Source organism: Panthera tigris, chromosome C1 (genome assembly GCF_018350195.1).
Source record: "Panthera tigris isolate Pti1 chromosome C1, P.tigris_Pti1_mat1.1, whole genome shotgun sequence".
NCBI classification, from domain to species: domain Eukaryota; kingdom Metazoa; phylum Chordata; class Mammalia; order Carnivora; family Felidae; genus Panthera; species Panthera tigris.
The window spans coordinates 158375083-158398514 of NC_056667.1; the positions used below are offsets into that span (position 1 = coordinate 158375083).

Here is a 23432-nt window from a genome sequence, read left to right on the forward strand (position 1 = left end):
AGTTCATAATTTTATATAAAGGAAAAGTAAAAATAAATTTGTCACACCTTAGATTGTAAGTAAAAAAATCCACCAGGGATGCAAGCATCTCCCACCTTAAAATTTAGATAAACTTAAAAAATCCTGGAAAGGAGTTTTTTTTTTCCTTTAGTTTTACACTATGATAAAATCATTTACATTTCAGCAGAAATGGATAGATTTCTTAAAAAAAAAAACTTTTTGAAAAAGAACCAACAAAAATGACCAATAATTTATTTGGAATGTAAATCCTTTTCTACCCCCCAAATCAAGTAAAAAGCCAGACTTGTTTTATGATAAAAATATGTATTTTGTGTATATTTATGAAACAAGAATGGCTTGTAAACACTATGCTGCAATGTCTCTTGAGGCAAAAGGGTAGAACCAAAGAGAGAAATTGTAGGAAGAGAGACCCAAAGCTGGAGAGATGACCACCAGGACTTAGTGAAAAACTGCATTTGAAGCCTGAGAGGAAAGGGGGCACAAAACTGATTTCCTTCTAACTGGTAACTGACAAATAGTTTATACATTTCTGGGGATGAGATGTAATTTGTGAAAGTACTATATATATGTATTGTAAAAGACTGTAGAGAACATCCCAGTTTACCAAACACACAGCTAAAAAACTTAAAACCATTTTTAAAAACGTTTCTATGGGAAATACATTCCAGGTTACTACATGGAAATGCTCCAGCCCTCCTGTCAGAGGTAAATCTCCTTGCCCAGACCTCCACTAGCAAAGCCGGAGTGCAAGGGAAACAACATAGCAGGAAACTCTGCAGAGGAAGGACGATCTATTATTCAGAACTGTCTAAATCTACTACGTCAAGCTGTCTTCCATAGAATCCAGGGTTCTATAAAGGAGACTCGATGCTGCAACTCTAAAGACTGCTGATTGAGGATACTAACTTCTAGGGGGTTACTAATTTGATAATTTTCTTTAAATATGGAAGAAAAATCCATGACCTACTATCTTACTGATATTCCTAGAAAATGGTACAACCAGAATTTGAGAGTAAAATGGTTTTAGAAGAATACAGGGAAAGTCAAGTTCACACAGACCGGCGGCATCCTGTGGAACTGGTTATTATGTGCCCAGGCTGTGTGAAGACTGTTCTAGAAACTAGTCTCCATCCTGTTCAGTGAAGTTGTGTACAGTTCTCTCTCCAATTAAAATTTTACTCCTTTTGCTAAGCTAAGTTTGTTTTGAAATCTTATAGTCTTATGTTCTCCACTTTGGTGAATTTGACCAGAAGTTTGAAAATTCACTGAGAAGTGATTTTTGTCAACACCTTGGTACTCTGAAGGGAATGACACTCATTTAGACTTAGATCTATGAATCTATAGTTCTATCCAGAGTTTATACATATGAAGTTATTAAAAGGGATTTCTGAGAGTCAAGTCCAAAGACCAAGAATATGCTAAACTTCTTTCCCATTGTAAGATCAATGCAATCTTCATCTTCAACAAAAACCAAAAAACTTCTACAATGAGGGCTTCATGCTTATGACGATTGCTTGTAATAGTTATGTTGTTATATTCACGTAAGTATTTTTACTCATGATAAACATCACTTGAATATACAGAAAGAAAATCCATAATTTTCTATGTGAGGCGTTTCTGGCTGGTAGATACTGAAGTCACTCACTGATGCCAAGTCATTCTCCCTTCACTTACCTCATATTTATAGTTAAGAGCAGATGAGAAGAGAAGGCTGATGACAGGAATCTCCCTCTTTGGACTCAAACTTCGTATTAGTACCCCCTCACCACAGTAATCTCCAAAATACATGAACATAAAAACTAAACTCTCACAAAAAGTAGTCTACACAATTTCAATTCAAAATAAATTATACATTTACCAGTAAGTGCCTGCCCCTTGAGAAGTTAGATCCATTCCATCTACACCATAGCTATCATCATCCATAATCTTAGATAGACCAAAATCAGTGATTTTGATTTCTCCACATGCTGTGCCATCTACCAGAAGAATGTTTCCTAAGAACAAAATATAAGGTTTTTTTTTTTTCAATGACACATAGATGAAACACATTACTATGCTAGCTGACTTGTGGGCAACAAACAGATATTTAAAAATACATAGTTAAAAATGTAAACAAATTATAATTTTAAAGTGTGGTAACACAATAAACATTTTAAATTCTTCTAGTATTCCATGGAGTTTTTTGTAAAAAGCTAAACCACAAAGCATATTTGCAGATAACTTAATAAAAACCACAGTCTTTAAAGCTTAAAAAAATAAAATTATTTTGACAAATTTTATTAATTACCTGGCTTAAGGTCATAATGTATAATAGGGGGTTTGATTTCATTGAGATATCTTAGTGCATTTACAATTTGCATTACAATAGACCTAGCTTCCTTCTCTGACATTAATTTATGTTGCTTCAGATAGAAATCCAAGTCATTGCCTTCACAGTATTCTAACACTGTACAAAACCTACAATGAAGAGAAAAAAAATTAGACTTAAAATATCACCCAATAATTATCACAGTGGAGAAATGAAGTGTGTATCATAACAGAATAGGGAAAGCAAAAAAGCAAACAGTTTTTCTTAAAAACTAAATCCTTATATTCACTTACGTATCCGTATCCAAGGAGAAATAATCATAGAGTTTAACTATCCTAGGGTGATCCAGTTCTTTATGTATTCTATATTCTCTGCAGGCATGTCTATGAGAAAAGAGAGTATATTCATTCTCCGTGACTATTAAATGTACTTTCACTTGATACAAACCAGAAAGTATTAATATTTACTTGTGGTAGTTTTCCTTCTTCTCATCCCTCCAGCTTTTATTAAGCTGATGGATCTTCACAGCAGCATATCTTTGTTCATAAAGGTCAAAAGCCTAGAATTCAAGGCATAGTAGAGTTAGGACCGAAGATCAACTGAATAGCTGAAGAGATTTTTACAAATTTTTTGGTGATGATTTTTGCAGTAATATGGAATGAGAACATACACTACAGTTTTTGAACTATGATTATATATAGTTCTGTGAAACATTTATTACTGGAAACAAGATACAAATTCCATCATACTACATCAGAGAAAACTTTAATGTGAATTTTCATACTCAGGTTCGTAAGTACCAATATATTGAATCAAGATAAAACAAAGTTATTGTTTTCCTTCTTTACACATGGATCTGGCTCCTCTCTACTGGCAGTAGCAGTAAGCAGCCAACAGAACAGATGGCTATAGTGTGTTTTTTATGGGCCGGACAAAGCAAACCTTTTTCCTCTACCTTTTTCTAGCAACTCCCCACTTCTTTAAAAATAAACAGGTTCCTAACAATTTCCACCTGTTTAAAAAATTATAAACTTTGATTATGAAACTGTTCAAACATAACCATAACCATACCACATATCATTTTATCACACCTAACTACATCAATAATTTCTTAAAATCTCTTCTAATACCCAACTTGTCTTCAATTTTCACTGGTTGTCTTAAAAAAAGAGGTTCTTATACTGGTTTGTTCAAATCATCAGCCTAATTCTTACATAAAAAAATTAAGAATGATTAGTATTCTTTTAAGGTCGTGGGTAATTTATAAATTAAAAAAAACCACACTTGAATGTCATTAAAGAGAGATCTACTAATTTAGGTTCTGTTGTGATTTATACATAAAGGTGTCCCTTTATTAAAAACTTTTTAAAAAATATTCATTTTTGAGAGAGACAGACAGTGAGCGTGGGAGGTGCAGAGACAGAGGGAGTCACAGAATCAGAGGCAGGCTCCAGGCTCCGGGCTGTCAGCACAGAGCCTGATGCGGGGCTTGAACTCACAAACCACGAGATCATGACCTGAAGTCAACCACTTAACCGACTGAGCCATCTGGGTGCCCCTGAAGGTATCCCTTAAAAAAAAAAACACTTAAGGGGCGCCTGGGTGGCTCATTTGGTTGGGCATCCAACTTCGGCTCGGATCATGATCTCGCGGTTTGTGAGTTCGAGCCCCACATCAGGCTCTGTGCTGACAGCTTGGAGCCTGCTTCGAATTCTGTGTCTCTTTCTCTCTCTGCCCCTCCCCCACTTGTGCTCTGTCTCTATTAAAAATAAATAAATGTAAAATACATAAATAAATAAACACTTACAAGGTACATATTTATAAGAATGAAGGTCCCCAGTCCCTACTCCCCACACCCCCATCAACTTAACCTAAAAATAAACAGGAAACACAAACTGCTTGTCACATAAGCCTGAGATCAGAAATAATATAGGATGCAGTAGTTAAGAATATTCACTTTGGAGGCAGAACTCATCAACTATACGGGGCACCTGGTGGCTCAGCGGGTTAAGTGTCTGACTTTTGCTCAGGTCATGATCTCACAGTCCATGAGTTAGAGCCCCATATCGGGTTCTGTGCTGACAGCTCAGAGCCTGGAGCCTGGAGCCTGTTTCGGATTCTGTCTCTCTCTTCTCTCTCTGCCCCTCTCCTGCCCACATTCTTTCTCTCAAAAATAAGCATTAAAAAAAAAGAACTCATCAACTATAGAACTTTGTGCTAATAGCTTCTTAGCCTTAGTCTCATTTGTAAAGTTTGGGTTGTTGAGAGGATTAAATAGGGTAGAGCATATAAAATGTTAAACATGAACTAATTACATACAATATTAAAAGTTTAAAGAAATAGAAAAGGATAAAAGTAAAAGAAGCTCATGTGAAAGAATGCAAAAAAGCATAAAGGATAATTAATAGAAGTGAATAAAATTTTAAGTACACTAATAAAAGTTATCAATATATATTTGACTTATATATGATACATCTTTCTCTCAAGATTAGGGGAGTATAGTATATCCTTCCCATAGGCTAATGTGGTAATTACTGAGCAACTGATTCAGTATTTTCCACCTTGGTATAGATAAAAAAGTCTGTATTTTTTGATTTACAGTCTGCTTCTTTCCCAGTGGACCTGGCCACCACAAAAAGGCTTTTTGAATGGGCTGGAAAGAGTGGTGTTTAGTATCTAGATCAGTATTGAAGATTCAAGTTATTAGGCCCAATCTGCCTTTTCTATTTGCTATATAAGTCTTTTCTTCAAAAAGAAAAACCCCTTTTAGCCCCCACCTGTGGCATTAAAAACAGTGCAAACACTGTAGGGCAGTGGCAGAAGGTTGTCATGAAAGGTGTTAGCAGGCTCAAAAATTGGGCAACTCTAAGGCTGAGCTAGTACTAACTGTACTTTGGTGATTTTTAGATCCAGAGTGAGCTACTATGATCTTCTTTTCTATTTCGTGGCCTGGGTAAGCCTACTTGAACCATTAAGTGCTTGAGGATGAACTATTGTTAGAATCAGAGAACCAGGAATTGAGAGAGAGCTCACAGATCACTCCTGATGGGTGAGGAAAGTTGGGCCCACGAATCTTAATGCTCATCCAACTTAGCAAAACAAAAACAAAATGACTCATAGCTGAACTAAGATCAGAACTGAAGTTTTTTTAATCCAAATCCCATATTATTTCCCAGAGTTAGAACTAGAATCTAGGTTTGTCCTCAGTAAACCAAGAAGACACAGTCCTTGTCTCACTGAACAGAGAGGATTTCTAATAATAATCTGATGAGCTTACATTTGCTAAACACTAATATTCTATGTGATTTCCCTGTGATAGCTCATTTAATCATTACAACAATGCTATGATGTAGGTACTGTTACTATTCACAGACGAAGACTGAAGCAGAGTTGGTGTCATAAGGCCAAGTATATACAGTTAGTAAATAGAAGTCAGAACTAGTCAGGATTCAAATCCAGCCTGTCTGGCTTCAGAACCCAAACTCTTAACCACTGACTATACCAATACATAACAAAGCACAAAGTGTCAACAAGGAACTATAAAAGGCAGATCAACTGGGAAGCCTTCTGTAAGAATCGAAATTTAAGGTGAGAGTACAACCTTCAATATGACTTCATCCTAGCTATGAGCAGATGGGAAGCCCCTGGGGCTTATAAGCAGGAGAATGAGATGATCAGATTGCGTTTTATAAAAAGGCCACTCTAGCTACAGTATATACATCAAAAATTGGAGAAACTCAGTGCCCCAAAGAAGGTGATTAAGTACAAGGCTCAGACAGCAATGCAAGTAAGAGACAAGGAGACCTTGGGCTAAGAGAGGACAAGGGTCATTGCTGGATTTGAGAGCTTAATGACATTAGTAGCAGTAGGCAGCAGGGACTGGTTTTATGTGGAGGGAAGGGAGTTAAGGGAGAGGTGGAATGAAGAATGGCTCCTATGTTTTTCATTTGGGCAGATGAATGGTAACGCTATGTACTGAAGTGGGGAGCAGTGTTAGAAGAAAAAGGTTTTGGAGAAGAGGAAGGTAACTTCTATTTCAGACCTAAGTTTTCAGTCCATATGAAGCATCCAAGTGAGGCAAACAGACTAAGTTATGTACACCAACAGGTATGGAGCTCAGAAGGAAGGTGTAGAATGGCTATACGTACACTGATACAGTAATGGCATTCATTCCTTCATTCCATTTATTGAGAGAGAGAGAGAGAGAGACAGAGACAGAGACAGAGAGAGAGAGAAAGCACAAGCAGAGGAGGGGGCAGAAAGAGAGGGAGACACAGAATCCAAAGCAGGCTCCAGGCTCTGAGCTGGCAGCACAGAGCCCGACGTGGGGCTTGAACTTGTGAACCATGAATGAGATCATGACCTGAGTCAAAGATGGACGCTCAACTGGCTGAGCCATTCAGGTGCCCCCAGTAATGGCTTTTTTTGTAAGAGTGAAAAATCCTCTCTGGATTTCTTTCGGTTAGGGAGCACAGGCACTAATATAGGTCTTTTTTTTTTTTTTTTTTTTTAATGTTTGTTTATTTTTGAGAGAGACAGAGCACACAGAGAGCGAGAAAGACACAGACTCCGAAGCAGGCTCCAGGTTCTGAGCTGTCAGCACAGAGCCTGATGAGGGGCTCAAACTGTGAGATCATGACCTGAGCCAAAGTTGGACTCTTAACCGACTGAGCCACCCAGGCACCCCCTCTAATGTAGGTCTTTTGTAAAAAGTGAAGAAGCCTGACAAAACTTCAGAAAGCAGGAGATACGCTTCCCTTTACGCCACTTTTGGCTTATGAAAGGCTGCACAGTAATGCTCTATTTTAGATAGCTGGGGAAACCTGTATTTGAAAAGGAGTATACAGAATGATAAAAGACCTTAGGAACTACAGAATTTTAAAGGTTGGGCAGAAAGATACAATGTAAAGTGAAAAAAGGTTAAGATACAAAACACTAAACACGGTGACTAAAACTTTTTCTACATTTACAGAGATGCATTTAAGAAACACTGGCCTTAAAATAGGTAGAAATTTGGGTAAATTCAGGACATGTAATACTTGTGACACATGCTTAAGGGGTACAATCTTTCCATAAACGTACTATATTAGATGGCTACCTGCCACTCTTGATTCTAATGACTGTTATCAGATTGGCTACTGATAACTAGGTGTCAGATATCAGCATGACACAAGGATAGTGTCCAGATTCTTGAGACAAGACAACATAAGCCACCAGACTATTTTGTAATGAGCTGAAACATAAAATCAATCAATAAAAGACAAGTACCTCTCTCTTTTTTTAAGTTTATTTATTTTGAGAGAGAGAGAGAGAGAACATGAGCAGGGGAGAGGCAGAGAGAGAGAGCAAGAGAGAATCCCACACAGGATTTAAGCCCTGACACGGGGCTTGAACTCACATATCACGAGATCATGACCTAGCCTAAATCAGGAGTTGGATGCTTAACCAACTGAGCCATGCAGGCACCCCAAGACAAATACCTCTTTAACCATGTACTCCTGTATCTTTGCTCCATTAGTGTGAAGAAAAGAAAAAAATTTACATTACCTTATACACTTCACTAAAGCCACCTCTACCAAGCAGATGAAGTAATAAATATCTTTCATTTAACGTTGGGTGATCTTTGAACCTTAAAGGTGGGAGAAAAAGACACTTAGGCATGCAAAAAACACACACAAAAAAGATTTCTTCCACAATAAAGTTCCACTCTCTCTTCTACTACTCTGAGTTACTGTTCTCAGTTACTCCACTACTAATTTCTAATTCCGTTCTATACTGCTTTTCTTTCTCTACTTGCATGACTACTTTCCATCTTAACTCTTTGGTGTTCACTAAGCTGAACATTTACAGCTGAATATTCAAGTTCAATAACCAAAATTATAGCACTCTGATAAAGACTTCTCAACTATCTTGTTTCCAAGAGCTTTATGAAATCCTGTAACTACTCACAAGAAATTATTTCCCTTGTAGAAATATACTTTTATATTGAGAGGATGGTTAGTCCAGATTTTACAGTATTGACGTATGATTAAAAATAATTGTATTTATAAGCTGGCCTTCATACGTGATTAAATTTTACTCTTTGGACTTGTATAAATAAAATTTCAATTCCCAATTAAATAAAGGAAGCTTTAAAACGAAACTTAAAAATCACTCACAGATAATACTACTCTTATTACTAAACACTTATTGCTTCTGCTATATATTAAGCATTCACATATATTAACTCATTTATTTCTCAGCCAACCCCTTCTAAAGCAGGACGTGCTACCATCTCTTATTTTACAGATGAGGACACCACCACACAGAAAGGTTAACTAACTTGCTCAGGTCAACCAACAGTTAATACATGACTGCACTTAGCAGAAAAATGTGATTCCAAAATGTGTGCCCTTGACATCAAGAAAACAAAACAAAACAAAAACAAAAACAATGACAGCTCTATTTTTTTTTTAATTTAAATTTTTTAATTTAATTTTTTATTTTTTAAAATTTACATCCAAATTAGTTAGCATATAGTGCAACAATGATTTCAGGAGAAGATTCCTTAATGCCCCTTACCCAGTTAGCCCATCCCCCCTCCCACAATCCCTCCAGTAACCCTCAGTTTGTTCTCCATATTTATGAGTCTCTTCTGTTTTGTCCCCCTCCCTGTTTTTATATTATTTTTGTTTCCCTTCCCTTATGTTCATCTGTTTTGAACAATGATAGCTTTATTAACTCCAGGTGCAAATACATTATATTTTGTTGAAAATCAACTGAATATAACTTTGACAATTTTTTTTTCTTGAAGAACTTGTTAATAAAAGAGATTTTGCTTGTTTTTTTTTTTTCTGTTTAAGTAAACTCTACCCCCAGTGTGGGCTCAAACTCACGACCCGAGATTGAGGGTCACACACTCTACCCACCAAGCCAGCCAGGCACCCCTCTGCTTGGTAAAGCTGTAACAATTCACTTGATTTTCATCAAGTGGACTAAGTCATATCCATAAATAAGTTTGAACATAATTTTCAGAACAGCCAACTGTAAATTAGTTTTGTCCTACCTGCTTTATTAGAATTTTCATCTGGTACATTTTAGGTTATTCCATAACTATATCATTTCTTTCACCTTATACAGAAGAATGATCTGTGTATTTATGAATTATACAAATACAATGATCATGGATAGGCCTTCTTTTAAGCAAGATTATTTATAGTTCACAAGAGAAATTGGCCATTTCCAATTCTGAGATTCAAATTAAGTCATGAAGCTTTAAATGACATGACAAATCTCACAGATAAAGGATAAAAAGACTACCCTTCCTTTCCTGTACATCAATTAAATCCAAGTAGTGCCTTGCTTAATTTCTATCTTCTTCATAAAGTTCCTACCAGTCATCTCCTCTTCTTTTGAATTTCTTTAGCATTTAGTATCTATGGCACTCATTCTGATAAGCAGGGATTAAGGACAGAGGCTATACCTTGAAACTTCTTTTCTGTTTCTTCTACAGTTTTTGCATAATGATGAAAACACGGCTTACTGAAGTCCCGTTGGTTGAAATAATTTCTCCTTCACTACTGTAATACTAACTTTGGTATTCAGTCAACAAACATTTATTTTGTGCCTATCATGTGCCAGGCACTGGTCTAGGCTCTGGGGATACAGCAAGAACAAAACTAAGCCTCGGCTCTCATGTAGCTTATGTTCTAATTAGAGGAGATAGACAAGAACTGAAAAATAAATCTGTAATTCCAGGTAGTGATAGACGCTATGAAAAAATAAAGCAAGGTAATGATACTGAGAGAGGGAATGGAGTGAGTCAAAGACTGCTATTTTAGAGGGTGGCCCAGGGACAGCCTCTCTGAATGGTCATTTGGAGTGCAATAAGGAGTAAGCCACTTAGATATTCAGAAGAACAACATTTCAGGCAGAGAAAATGGCAACCATAAAAGCCTTGAGGTGGGAATGTGCTAGACATGTTTGAGGGGGCCAGCTTATCTACAACATATAAATAAGGGGAGGATGAGAGAGATGGGAGTGGTGAGGTAGCCAGAGAAAAGATCATACAAGGCCTTCTGAGCCATGGGAAGAACTCTGGATCGTTTTCTAAGTGTGATGAGAAGCTACCCAATAAGGAAATATTGTGTTTATGCTCTTCACAGGGAAGGAAAAAACTTTTATCATGTAAAACTGTAAAATATGAATAATGACTTACTGTGAATTATCTTCATTATTTATTCTTTTGAGCTCTCGAATGTGAAGATTTCTGACTCTTTCCAAACGTTCAAGTTCTGCCTGGATTTCTGCCTCTTCCTGAAAATGAAGAGAGGGGACTATAACAAGCTCAATTTATTTGCAATATAAAAAAGATATTTTTACCCATGCATCAATTTTTTACAATGACGGGAAGAATAGTATATTATAAAGTACCACTGAGTTAAAAGACCAAAGTGCACTTTCAATGCCTGAAAGATGGAAAGAGATAAGGCAAAAGCCTATTTCAAGAAACCATCCTCCACATAAAAATCTATACCTAATGAGATGCTGAGTTTTATTCTGTACTACAAGAAATCTATTTTTATAACATCTAAACTGAAAATGACTGCAAGGTAGTCTGAAACTGACTTGTACCACAAAATGAGAGCTTTATTTCTGATACATCCTGATTTTAATTTAAGAGGGAATAATTTAGCAATACAAATGAAATGAAGGTATTTTACAATAGTTAAAAAAAGGAAGAAGACAGAACCACTGATTATTTCTAGGCCTTATAGTGTTTGATATACACAAACATGCACACACATACAATCTGACCACTCACTTAAGTAAATCTCTCTGCAATTGTAAAGAGACTTTAAAATAAAAACTACACGGATAGCTGTGGCAGATCCTCAGTTATTAGAGCAGATAGAGGCAAATCCTAATGAAATTTCCTTTCACATTTAATATAAAATTTTTGAAAATATTTTTCATGTCTCAAAATACACAATTTTGAGAACATTAAAAAAAAATAAGATCCCAAATAAACAATCACCCATCTTACATATCTCTGTCAATATAAATTTGAATACTACATAAGGGACAGATAAGAATAGACCAAATTTTAGTGGAAAATTCTAGAAATGCCCAATTTTATAGTATTTTTGAATTAGTGTTTGTTGAGGAAATAAACAAATACAAATTGCTTTGGCCTAAATGTGTATCTGCTATCATTATAAATCTATACCACATGGAATAGAGGTTGTTTTTTAGTATTACACTTAAATATTTCTGTATTATATTAGCTCATTTTCTTTTAATGATTTATCTGATTTTAAAAATCCTTTATCTAAAAAGCAATTTTCAAGTTTACTATGAAAATATAAATATCATTTCATTCCAAAGCAAATAATAGAGATATAAAGTCTATAACACCTTTATCTAAGGCTTAAACTGAAAAGAAGATTCTAATTAAGATAAAGAAAAACAAATGTTCACAGATTAAAAAAACTAAATCTAAGTATGTTGTCTGTATTCCACTTGACGCTTGAGGTTATTTTTTTATTGTTTTAAAATAAAACTCAACCACTACTTGTTACAGAGATATTTAATATAAAGTAAAAATTAGATGACAAATAGAACGTTTAAAAATAAATTTAAATGAAGATCAGCCTTCCTAGAATTTTGGAGATCTTTAGAAAATAGACACACTAAACAGACTGTCTTAATTTAACTGAAACTAATGCACTTAATACAGCTTCAGTCACAAATATTCCTTATTTCAATGAAAAAAAGAAAGGTAATAGTCTAGGGAATTAAATAATTGAAGACTCATTATAAGGACATGAAATAGATTAAAAACTTCTGGAACGATACTCAAATCACAGTTGTCTTAATTTAGTCATATGAAGTACTGTAAGAAACTGGCTGTAGAAAATGTTCGGGAGTATGAAAAAATTCAAATTCATTTCTAGCACAGAACATAGAAAGTGGCAACCTTTTCCTTTCATATTACTAACATTTGCTGTCTTAAAACTTGCCACTAATTTGATTCTTACACATGCAGGAAACTACTAAACACTTGGTAGGCTGGTGGATTTTTAAATACCTGATAAAACTATGAAATGCCTATTAGGATACCAGCTGAAAAAATTGTTTTAAGTTTTATTTGAAATTGTGGTAAGGGGTACTATTTCAAAAGTGAATTTACAGAAACTAAATCTTACTGAATCAATAAATATATAATTATGAGATCCAACTAGATTGTTGACACATAGTTACATGTGCTTAATATTTTTTGTTAATCTTCAGAGGTTTATCCAATGGCAGTAGCCAAGATCACAAAATACTTATTAAAGAAAGTAAAATGTCTATCCATGTCAGTTAAGTAAACTTTTTTATCCTCTGTAAAACAAGACAAATATGTCCCATAAAATCTTACAATACAAAAAGCACAGGCAAGCTGCATTTGGTTTGAATTATAAAGTTTACAGGAAAAAACAAAATGATGCCAGAAGCACTAAAAAAAAAAAAAAAAAAAAAAAAAAAAAAAAAAAAAAAGCTAGATCCTATGTATTTAAGAGGAAATGTCAAGGGAAGGAATTATAACCAAGTCTTACATACAGATAAATATAAATCCTCTATAGTCAGTGAAATATATTTACAGCTCCCATATTCTAATTTACTATTTATTCCACAGTATCTTGGACCTTAAACCAAAGTGACATACTTCTGGGGGGAAGATAATTCTGCAACTCTTATAAATAATTTCTCTTAAACCCCACTGAACAAAGGATATATACTGTTATGGACTAAAGGTTTGTGTCCCTCCCCCCCCCCCAAATTCCTATGTTTAAGCCCTAAACCCCAATGTGATGGTATCTGGAGATGGGGGCTTTGGGAAGTAATTAGAATTAGACTAGGTCATGAAGGTGGGTCCCACATGATGGGATTAGTGGCTTTATAAGGAGGAAGGGAGAGACATCTATCCTCCCCATCCTGTCCCCTCTTTGTGAGAGCAGAGAATAAGACAGGTGAGGACTTGAGAAAACAGCCATCTAAAACCAGGAAGAGATAGATCCTCACAAGAAACTGAACCTGCTGGACCCTAATCTTGGATTTCCAGCTTCTAGAACTGTGAGAAAAATTTTAAGACACCCAGTCTATGGTATTTCGTCATTACAGCCCAAGCAGATTAATACACATACTTTTGGGCAAATGTTAGGGCAATACTACCTAGTACCCTTTCCTTATATAAAGAGGCAAGACTGAATTTTGGTATGACCCCAGGGTACAACAGTCTAGAATACAGTAGTCTCATCAACTAACTTCTATTTAGTGCAGATCATTTCCAAATATAAATAATTTATATTTAGTGCAGATCAATCCTACAGACTACACTCTCCTTGCTTGAGATCAACATTAATCTCTGGGCCATCCTCAGAATTAATCATTTTCAGAGGGTTCAGGAGAAGCAAGTATGACCCAGGCTCACAACTAACCTGAGTTCATTACAGAACAGAATCCTCAAACCATGGCAAAACTAGGCAAGCTTACTAAAATATAAGAGAGATAATCCAACCAGATAGCTCATGCTTAAGAATACCAAGTAAAAATTCTGGAGTCATCTACTAGCTGAGCAGTTATCTAGAAGATACAAAGAAATAGCATCTCTGGAAAGGAACTGGTCTCTGTAGGCAATTATGGTGTAGAAGGGAAACGGGTAAGAAGAGACTGTTTTAGAGAGAGAGGTAGATTTGGTGATCACATACAGTTTTAAAAGGACATGGCTCTTTTCTGTTGAAACAGAAAGCTGTAGCAATGGACAATTTAACAGTATTTCTACAGCTATTTTAACAGTATCTTAAAATAAGCTCTTAATATTCTGAATTAAAAACCAAGTCATACAAGTATACAACAACAGATCTCAATATTGCCTTACTGTTTAAGTAACCTGTGAAACACACCTTCCAAAATTTATAGCTTTTAAATTTTTACGTGGAAGGTAAATTTCACAGCAACTCAACCAAAAATGTTTGTCTCTCAGCAGAAGTTTGACATAGAAATGCTTTCTATTTGTAATCAAAGTCTTTTCTTGCAACTTAGTGTCCCCTTGGATCAACACTCTAAGCCAAAAGTCAGTCACGGTACTAGACAATCTCTACAAAATGCCAGGTGAAAACTGCTAGGTGAAATTCTGAGCATTTCCCATAATGGCAATTTTTAAAAGAGCAATTACTGAAAGGTGGGGTATGTAGGCATTAAAGCTATAAAGCTTTAAGAGTTATAAAATGCATTATCACAGGTAAAACTGATACATTTCCTGAAAAAATTAAACACCTGAGTTTATATTTCTTTAACAAATCTTGAATATGTTACATGTTATACACACAAAAAACCTCTTTTCAAAGTGCTGCTTTTCTATAAAGGAAGATAAGATAGAAAGGATTTTAATGTATCATTCTCAACTTGCCTATATTCCAAGAGGGTTGGTAAAAAAGAAATTCTGCATAGTGTATTATGAAGATTGTAGGAGAGAAAAAAGCATATCACTTCCAACAGTCTATTCAACAGCACTATAAACGTTGCTTGGTCTAGGAAAACAAGTTCAGAATGAGGTTTCAAAAAGTTTAACTCCAAATCCATTTCAGTAATATGAACAAATATTAATTCCTCAAAAGTTAGTGTCTGCAGGTCCTCAAATTTTTAATGTCATAAACTATGTCATTCTAAAAGTTTATCACCAAGAAAGGGAAAGGAGAAATTAACAAAAGGCACTATTAAAAGCTAATGGAAAGAAAGGGCAGTGCAGAAAAAAGAATTAAGAAGAAAATCATTACCAGTTTACTTCAACTTTATCCCTATTGTGTGTTCCCAGATTATGTCTATTACATGCTTTCAAATATCCTACCTATGGATGTGAGAGATATGAACCATTGGAAATACGAACCAACCAACAAACCAAAAAACCATGCAGATAAAGTGAATCTGAATTTATAGAGATTGGTTTTGAAACTATTGCCCATAATCCTATTTTTGCTTGAGTATATTATTGTATAGATGGAGGACTGGGGTAGGAGGAGAAGGGACAAAAATTACGAAATTCCTTGGGGAGTGGAAGGTTTCTTTCCTAACTACATAAATCCCTTCACTCCTATTCCCAATCACGGAGCTGGCTATTACTAATGGGAGAATACTCTATCTCCCTCAGGTGTATTTCACTGCCTTACATAATTATTTTAGAACCTTAATGTTTTCCTTTCTCTGCACTTCATTTCCTTCTTTTTTAGGGGGACGGTGTGGGGTATGGCGATTGGGGTGGTTTTTTTATTCTCTCTTCAAATGCATAAATACATACATTAAAACCCCCGAGAATAACTGTTGAAATAGGCAGGGTTTGATTCCATTAGTTCCTCCATTCTATTTAAACAAAACAAAATAAAACCCTTCCCAGAAGCAAATAAATATAACAATTCAACTGATCGGCAAAATTTAAATATTTAGTACATTTCTTAAGAAAGCAATTACAGCTGCTGTATTAGGCTAGGAGTGAAATTCCTTGATGTTCAACACAAACCAAAGTGCTGACAGCATGCCACAGCATGTACAGGCACCATGCCCTACTACAACACATTGTAGCCCTTCTCCCCACTGCAGGCTTCCTTTTAACCTTTTTCAGGATATGGGTGGATTCATACCTCTAGCTCATTTTATTGTAAGAATACAGTATTATATATAACAGAAAATTTGTGTTAGTTGACTGCTTATGTTATTGGTAAAGCTTCTGGTTAACAGTAGGCTATTAGTATAGTTAGGTTTTGGGGAGGCAAAAGTTATATGCAGATTTTTGTGCACATGGGGGTAAAGGGGGATCGGTGCCCATAACCCCTGCATTGTTCAAGGGTCTATCGTAAATGGCATGGAGTTATAGTTCTCATTGGGAAGGGCCAGTGGTCAAGCAATTGTTTTTCTTTTTTTGTGAAACAGTGATCTTTAGACTGAATTTACAAATCTGAATTAAACTCTGCTCTGACCAATTGCTAACATGACTTCTAAAATTCTTTCCAAAATTAAAAGGATTCCATTGCTTATAAAACAACTGGATTAATATTAAACATTACAGAAGCAAAACACATTTCACCTCTAAAGTTTCATTTTGGTAACTGAACATCTACTACCAAGTTAAGATAAATGACTGCAAATGTGGAAACACAGGGCAAGGAATGTTTATGGTTTCATAGTAAGCGCAAGAGATAAAATACGAACACTGGGAGTTCTCCTATTGACAGCCAGTTCCATGATCTCTCGGCACGGTCACAGTCATCTGTTATAGACTACCACTTGTTCTTAAAAGGGAAGCAGTAGTAAGGACAAAATGTCAAGTTTAGAAATCTAACACTCCTCTTGGCACTTTTCTTGCCCACACATGCCAAGAAGTCAAGAACCTCATGACATTCTTCATGGGCTTAATCATGACTTTTTCTACTATAGTGCATTTTCATCAGACTTCCACTTAAAACTACTGCCTGTATATACAAGTAGCCTCTTATGTTCTAGAGAAATATAATGTACAATGTGGTTGGCTTTAATTGAGAGAAGAATTCCCAAGAGATTTCTTCTAGTCATGGCCATGAATATAAAGGGGAACACACAGATTTAGAAATTAAGTCCTCTAGAATTATACTGTTTTTTCATATTTTTATTCAAACCTAAAGTGACAAGAAATGTCACGTATGCAAATTTATTCTTTGTGGTTATACTAAGGATTTTATGAATCAGATGACAATGGTATTCTAGAAAGACCAAAGGAGATATCAAACTTCAAGAATATTTGGGGGTCAATTCACCTAAAACCAATGCCCTGTATTCTCCACTGTTCAAAAGGCTTGTAGACAATCCATTGTCTTCCATTTCAACTAGATGCATGGTCCACTGTGAAGGAGTGAGAAAAGAGCTGTGTGCTTGTTCTTGACCTGTAAAGATTTCATCATGGAAGATTAATACTGATGCTGCTGCTGCCTGTTACTGGTTGTTTCTCTTTGCAGGTGCCAATATCGGTCAGAGAACAGGATTTCAATGGCAGAGTTGTTGCTATACTGTTATCTCTTCAGAACGGAGGCACAAGGAGAGATGAATGCCACATCGCAAGGAGCAAAAGAGAGAGAGAGAAAGAAATGGTGTCAGGTGGCATGTTGGATGTGATTTTTGTTTTAGTAGAGATTGAGATGACTGCAAATTGTTTAGCTGATTCCTTCGGTCTGCAAAGATACATTTGTGTTGGTGCTGAGGATTCTTGACTAAGCCTGTTTCAAATTACAAATTGGTTATATTTTTCAAAATAAACTTCCAGCACTTATATTCAGGGCTTATAAATCTCTCTCTCTCTCTCTCTCTCTCTCTCACTCTCACTCTCACTCTTACTCTCCCTCTCACACACACAACCCAAAACACATACATTAAGGCCAATCCTACTAACATTATTTAATATTCCATACTGAGATGTCAAATTTCCTATATGTATTATTTTCTTTAGTTAATCAAGTATTTTAAATATAGAAGAGGACAAAACTTAAAGACTAAAAAATAAAGAGCAACATATGCATGCTGTTCACATCACAAACTTAAGTAACAGCAGGGGCAAGACATAGTTATTAGTTCTAATAACCTTCAAAATTCTTATTTCCTCATCATTTTGGGATGCCATGATGGGTAACTAGGATCATTTAAATAACAGTATGACTACAGAGAGAATCTATTACAAGGATGATGGTTTTTCAGGGATTTTTAAAAAATATATTTGTGTTAGGGGCGCCTGGGTGGCTCAGTCGATTAAGCAACTGGTTCTTGATTTTCGCTCAGGTCATGATTTCACAGTTCGTGAGTTCGAGCCCTGCATTGGGCTCTGTGCTGACAGTGCAGAGCCTGCTTAGGATTCTCTCTCCCTCCCTCTCCACCCTTCCCCTACTCACTTTCTCTCTAAAAAAATAAACTAAAAAAAATTAAATATATATATATATTTGTGTTAATTTAGTAACAATCCTAGAAAAGCATATCCATGTAGTTTTCTTCAATTCCAGAATTATCTGAATACAAACAACAATCTAGCAGAACTCCTCAAATCAAAAAGATAAACTGCTTTCCCATAACTAGGATTTATCAAAGATTGGTATCAAAACAAGATTAACCATAAAAGCTAACTGACATACAGTCTGTTAATTTCCTTAAATCCATATTCCACATGTGGTACAGGTACATAAAATGGGACAGTTAGTAGTCTTGCTTCAAAGAACCAACTTCTTAAAGATAGTAAATTATTCCTATTGCAACTACTAGCTTTTAGTAAGTGATAACTGGGTAAATTTGCACATAATTACTACCAGTGAAAGGTCATTTTTTAAAAACTGTTTTGGGTATAATTTGCATAGTCTCCATGTATTTTATTATATAGTTCTTTTCTGTTAAATCCTTAAACTACATAAAAGGTAAGATTATGTTAGAGTATTTATACTTTTTATTAAAAATGTGCTTTTCAGTTGACCTTTAAAAATAAATTTAGAGTGAAAAGCAAATGTATCAGCTAATAAGAAATACTGTAGCTGATATAATCATCACTAACATTACCCAAGGAAAGTAATACGTGAGTTAAAGAGTATCTGTGGGTGAAAAACTATACTGCTCTCCTTTATCTGCAATGAAAATGAAGCATGTATCTGAAAAAACAAAAAGCCAACATCAGCACTATTCTAAGACAGATGCAAAGAGAGCTACAAGTGAATTAATTCTTCTGAATACAAAGAATCAACTTGCTATCCTAACTACAACAAAAAAATTGTAGGAATAAGTGTATAGGTATTGCCATTGAAATGGGAGTGGAAAAAGGTTCATGTTTGGCTTTGCCAGTTACTAGCTTTTGTTAATTTCTACAAAACATAGAAGATCCTGGCATTCAAAAAGTTAACATTAATGTTCACTCTAGAATGGTTAAAACCTCAAAATCCATCAAGTGTAGTTATCATGTAATTCTTCTGAAATGGGGATACGAATCATGCCTGTATCAGGCAGAGTGTGGAAATAAGTCACTTAGTGAATGAGTAAGCAATGATTTCATAAAGTGAGAAAAACTGAAAATATTGAAGAATTCTTGATATATATTTAAAAAAAGCGTGCTGCACAGCAATTTTCCTAATCTCAGAAGAAAAAACTAATAAGCCCCTAAGCCCCAGAAATATCTATTTGTTAGCCATGGACTTACTTTTGGAGACTTGTGCTTACCTTTCATTCCTTACTCTATCACTTTCACAGCTTTGGATTTATTATATTTCTAACCCCACAGAACAGCACAGAATGTGAACTGAACTTTATGATTTATTCAATGGTAAATATACTTTTTCATATTTGACTTTACCTATTCAATTATTATGATCTTTACAAAATACAATGCACATCATAAATTATTCATTTCAAAAAAAAGTAAGTAGGTCTTCTAGTCCCATATGTCCAAATAACATGGGCTTCCTCAATAAAATAAGTTTCTCTTTCGGTGCCCACAAATTTAATCTAGTAATTTGACTGAACTTTAAGAGCCTGCTCCGGCTTAAAGACAGAATGAAAGCAAGAGTATGTCAGGCTCTAAATCTAAACCGTAAGCTGGCATACTATAGGTTAATTCCCGTGCAGGTTACAAGGATCTCAAATATACACAGATCAGATCCAGCCTATGGTAGAAACCATATGGTAGTTACAACTTGGGTACAGTTCATGTCAGCTTAATAAACCCAGGAGCGAAGGGAACTGCTAAAACAGAGGTCATAACATCTTTTCTCTTAACTGAAGCTTGTTCTCTGTGTATTAAAAGTATCCAATCTACTTTTTTAGAAAACAGAATGACCTGTTTTAATGGCCTATTTTCCAGTTGTGCTTTGGAATGCCAAATAACTTATTTTTAAAACATGTGACTTAATGCTTATTATTTAATTGTGCAACTCAAAATTTATATCCAAGTGGTAAGCAGGCAACTCTTGTTGATTTGTGCTCTAAGATGACACTACTTACTCAATTCTGTTCTCTGTATGTACTACCAACAACTTTCTTTATAATGCATTCATACATTCTTCTCACCCAAAACAGCCTCTTAGAAGAAAATGCGAGAATTCAAGACATGAAAGCATATTTCAGCATTAGTAGTTTATCCACTCTCCCAAAATATTCCATGATGTTGGTAAAAAAAAAGTACTGTTGTAAAATGGCTAAGAAGATAAAGTTAGAAATCTAGAGCTGCTCAGTAAATATGATAAAAGCTGAAAAAATAAAGCAGGAAAATGATTACGGAGGGGACAGTTATTAGAAAGAATGAGTAATACAAAACATGGAGAAGTCAAACACAGGGAAAGAGGCTAATATGGAGGTTAGAAGAGAAAGGGTAGTATTTTACAACAGTTTGCAACTATTTAGATAGTGTCTAGATGTGTAAGTATACCTCCCTTAAGAATACTTACAGAAGTGTTTCAGACAAACCAAATATTATCAAAGTACCAGGAAAGCTTTAAAGTCAACCAAACACAACCAACCAAGACCAAAACCAACCCTTCTCTGAAGCTTTTCAAAAAGCAAAGTATTTTTTGTAATACAAATAAGCCGATTCCTAATATAACTGCTTTGTAATTTCAGATTTTATGTAACAGGTTTTCATAAAATAAGATATACAATGTACAATCTCATTATTAGAAAGAGCAATTTAAAATGAACTATTTTATTATATGTAAAAATAATAACCCTCCAGTTAAAATGTTCCATTATCATGAAAGGCTGGTTTGAAAATAATTGATAAATCTTTATAGGGGACATCAAGCATAGGTCTCTATGAATTCATTATGACAACTGCTTAGGTGGGCACACAATACTTATACTAATTCTGTATTACAAAATCCCCCAACAGTCTCATTACAACTCATCTGTTACAGAGAATAGACTGAAGTTGTCTACTGTAACCCAAAGAGCAGGAAAAATAGTCAATAATTACAACAGAAGAAAATACACTTTAAGAAAAAAAAAAAAAAAGACCAGAATAAATCATTTCACAATTTACTGTTAAAGTATTTGGGGTTGAAACTTTTCTGAGTAGGGGCATAGACAGATACAGCATAGTTAAAAATGCTAATGCAAATTACACATATATGTGGACACATTTATGTATCTTTTTCTATTCTCTGTAATTAAATGGCAGGGGTCTGAAAGCAGGTTGATGGCATTCCAAAAACAAAACAGTACATAGTATGATGGCAGCTGCTACCAGAATGGGTTTCTCTGTCCTACCTCACAGGAAGACAACTTCACAGAAGCTATCTTCGATTAGTTCACTAACTCACTTTTAGCAATTATTCAGCCTATTAAAAAAAATATGTAAATGATGTGACAAGCAAAAAGCAGAATTAAAAAATTTGGTCAAAGAAAAAGAATTTTACATCTGTCATTAAGTTCATTTTGAGTGGGAAAATCTATTATTTATTTGAAATAGTTTGAACTAAAAAACTGTAAAAACAATGAACTGATTACAATTTCGTAGTTTACAAATCAGTACAAAGCTATACATTTAAAAAATTTTACTATAATAACACGTAGCAACATTTTAATAAATTATATCACTTTATACTATTATTAATGATTAAGGCTCTTCTAAATTTGCCAATGTACATATTTTAGTTGAAACATTTACTCAAGCATTTGATAGCTTAAAAGTTAAGCCAAAGAACCAAGTTTGTTATTAATTTATAATTATTTCAGTTTATTATAAATGGACACAAACAATATGGAAATTTACATTTCATCTTAAAAATGAAGCATTTTTACAAAAATAGTACTTAAACACAGTAATCTTAAGACCCTGAAAGTCTGGCCAGGAGTCACTTCTCCACTACAGGCACATGGTATTATCAGCATCTCAATGTTTGTAAGCTGCCACAAGGTAAAAGGCATGTTATTTTAACATATTCAACTTAAAAGGACAACTTTAATGCCCCTCTTTTTTTTGTCTGAGCTTTGGGTATTTTCTCTCTAAGCTGACTTCTCCAACGAGAGACTTATAGTAACAACTCTCCATGACCTCTGGTAACAAACTAAAATTCCAGCATATGCTTCACATACCTTTTTGAGATGTCCTAGTCTAAGTTTGAAAATTTCTTCCTGTTCATGATATTCTGCCAAAGTCAACCTGTCAAAAATGAAATTGTAATTCTAGATATTAAGATGAATACTTATTACTTCTTATTAATAACCAGCAAAAGAAGATTAATGTTTCTCAAAATGCTAAAATGTTGACAACTTTCAGTCCAGAATATAAGCCAGAAGTCCTTTAAAATATTCTTCAGAATATTTCTAACACTTATAGATGGAACACCTAATTGATAAATTCTGCAACTATTTAATGAGTGCTATGTATCAGGTGATGTTCTAGAATTTCAATCCTAAGGATACAATGGAAAAGACATTTTCTCCTTTCATTTTAGTTTGAACTTACACTCTATAGTGGGGATAAGGAGGCAGAAAACAACTTAAAAAAGAAATAAAATAATCCCAAATGGCAGTAAATACTATGAAGAAAACAAAAAGGGTGGTTGATAATGACTGACTATATTACACTACTTGCAGTGAGTATTAGGGAGGCGGTCTTGACCTAAAAGTCAAAAAGGAAACTACAAGAGAACCTGGGGGAATATGTCCTAGATATAGGACAAGTGCAAGTGCAAGGATGCTAACATGGACACAGGGTGGCATACTGTAAGAAGAGAGAAAAAAAAAAAAAAAGTAAGCATCAAAACAGTCAAAGAGGCTGTGAGAAGTAGGAGAGGTAAGCAGGGGCCAGCTTACAATGGACTTCCAGACCAAGGAATGAATTTCATTTTATTCTAAGAGCATTAGAAAATTACTGCACAGTCCATCCAGTTGAGTACTGGTTTAAAAAAAAAAAAGAAAGAAAAAACTAAGACATTTTTCTATTTTCTGCTTCCATGTGTTAGTGAGAAAAAAGAATGCTAAAACTATAGTCAAAGCATCAAATTCTTAATAAAATATAAATAGACATAAGAATTTAAATCCTGAAAAGTACTTTATGGTTATTTTATTATTAATTTCAAACATTCCTATAGAA

At 34.8% G+C, this 23432-nt stretch overlaps 1 protein-coding gene across 6 annotated transcripts in view; it reads right to left on the reverse strand.

The window, feature by feature from the left end:
* TLK1 (tousled like kinase 1) overlaps positions 1-23432 on the reverse strand; it is a 145563-nt gene that overhangs the window by 10189 nt on the left and 111942 nt on the right. For all 6 annotated transcript variants that reach the window (XM_042994669.1, XM_042994671.1, XM_042994670.1 and 3 more), the window contains 7 exons: positions 22430-22496; positions 10527-10624; positions 7877-7958; positions 2797-2888; positions 2623-2712; positions 2309-2478; positions 1880-2015 (listed from right to left, as the gene is read on the reverse strand). In XM_042994669.1, coding sequence (XP_042850603.1) covers positions 1880-2015; positions 2309-2478; positions 2623-2712; positions 2797-2888; positions 7877-7958; positions 10527-10624; positions 22430-22496 — 735 coding nt within the window. The remainder of the gene's footprint in view (positions 1-1879; positions 2016-2308; positions 2479-2622; positions 2713-2796; positions 2889-7876; positions 7959-10526; positions 10625-22429; positions 22497-23432) is intronic.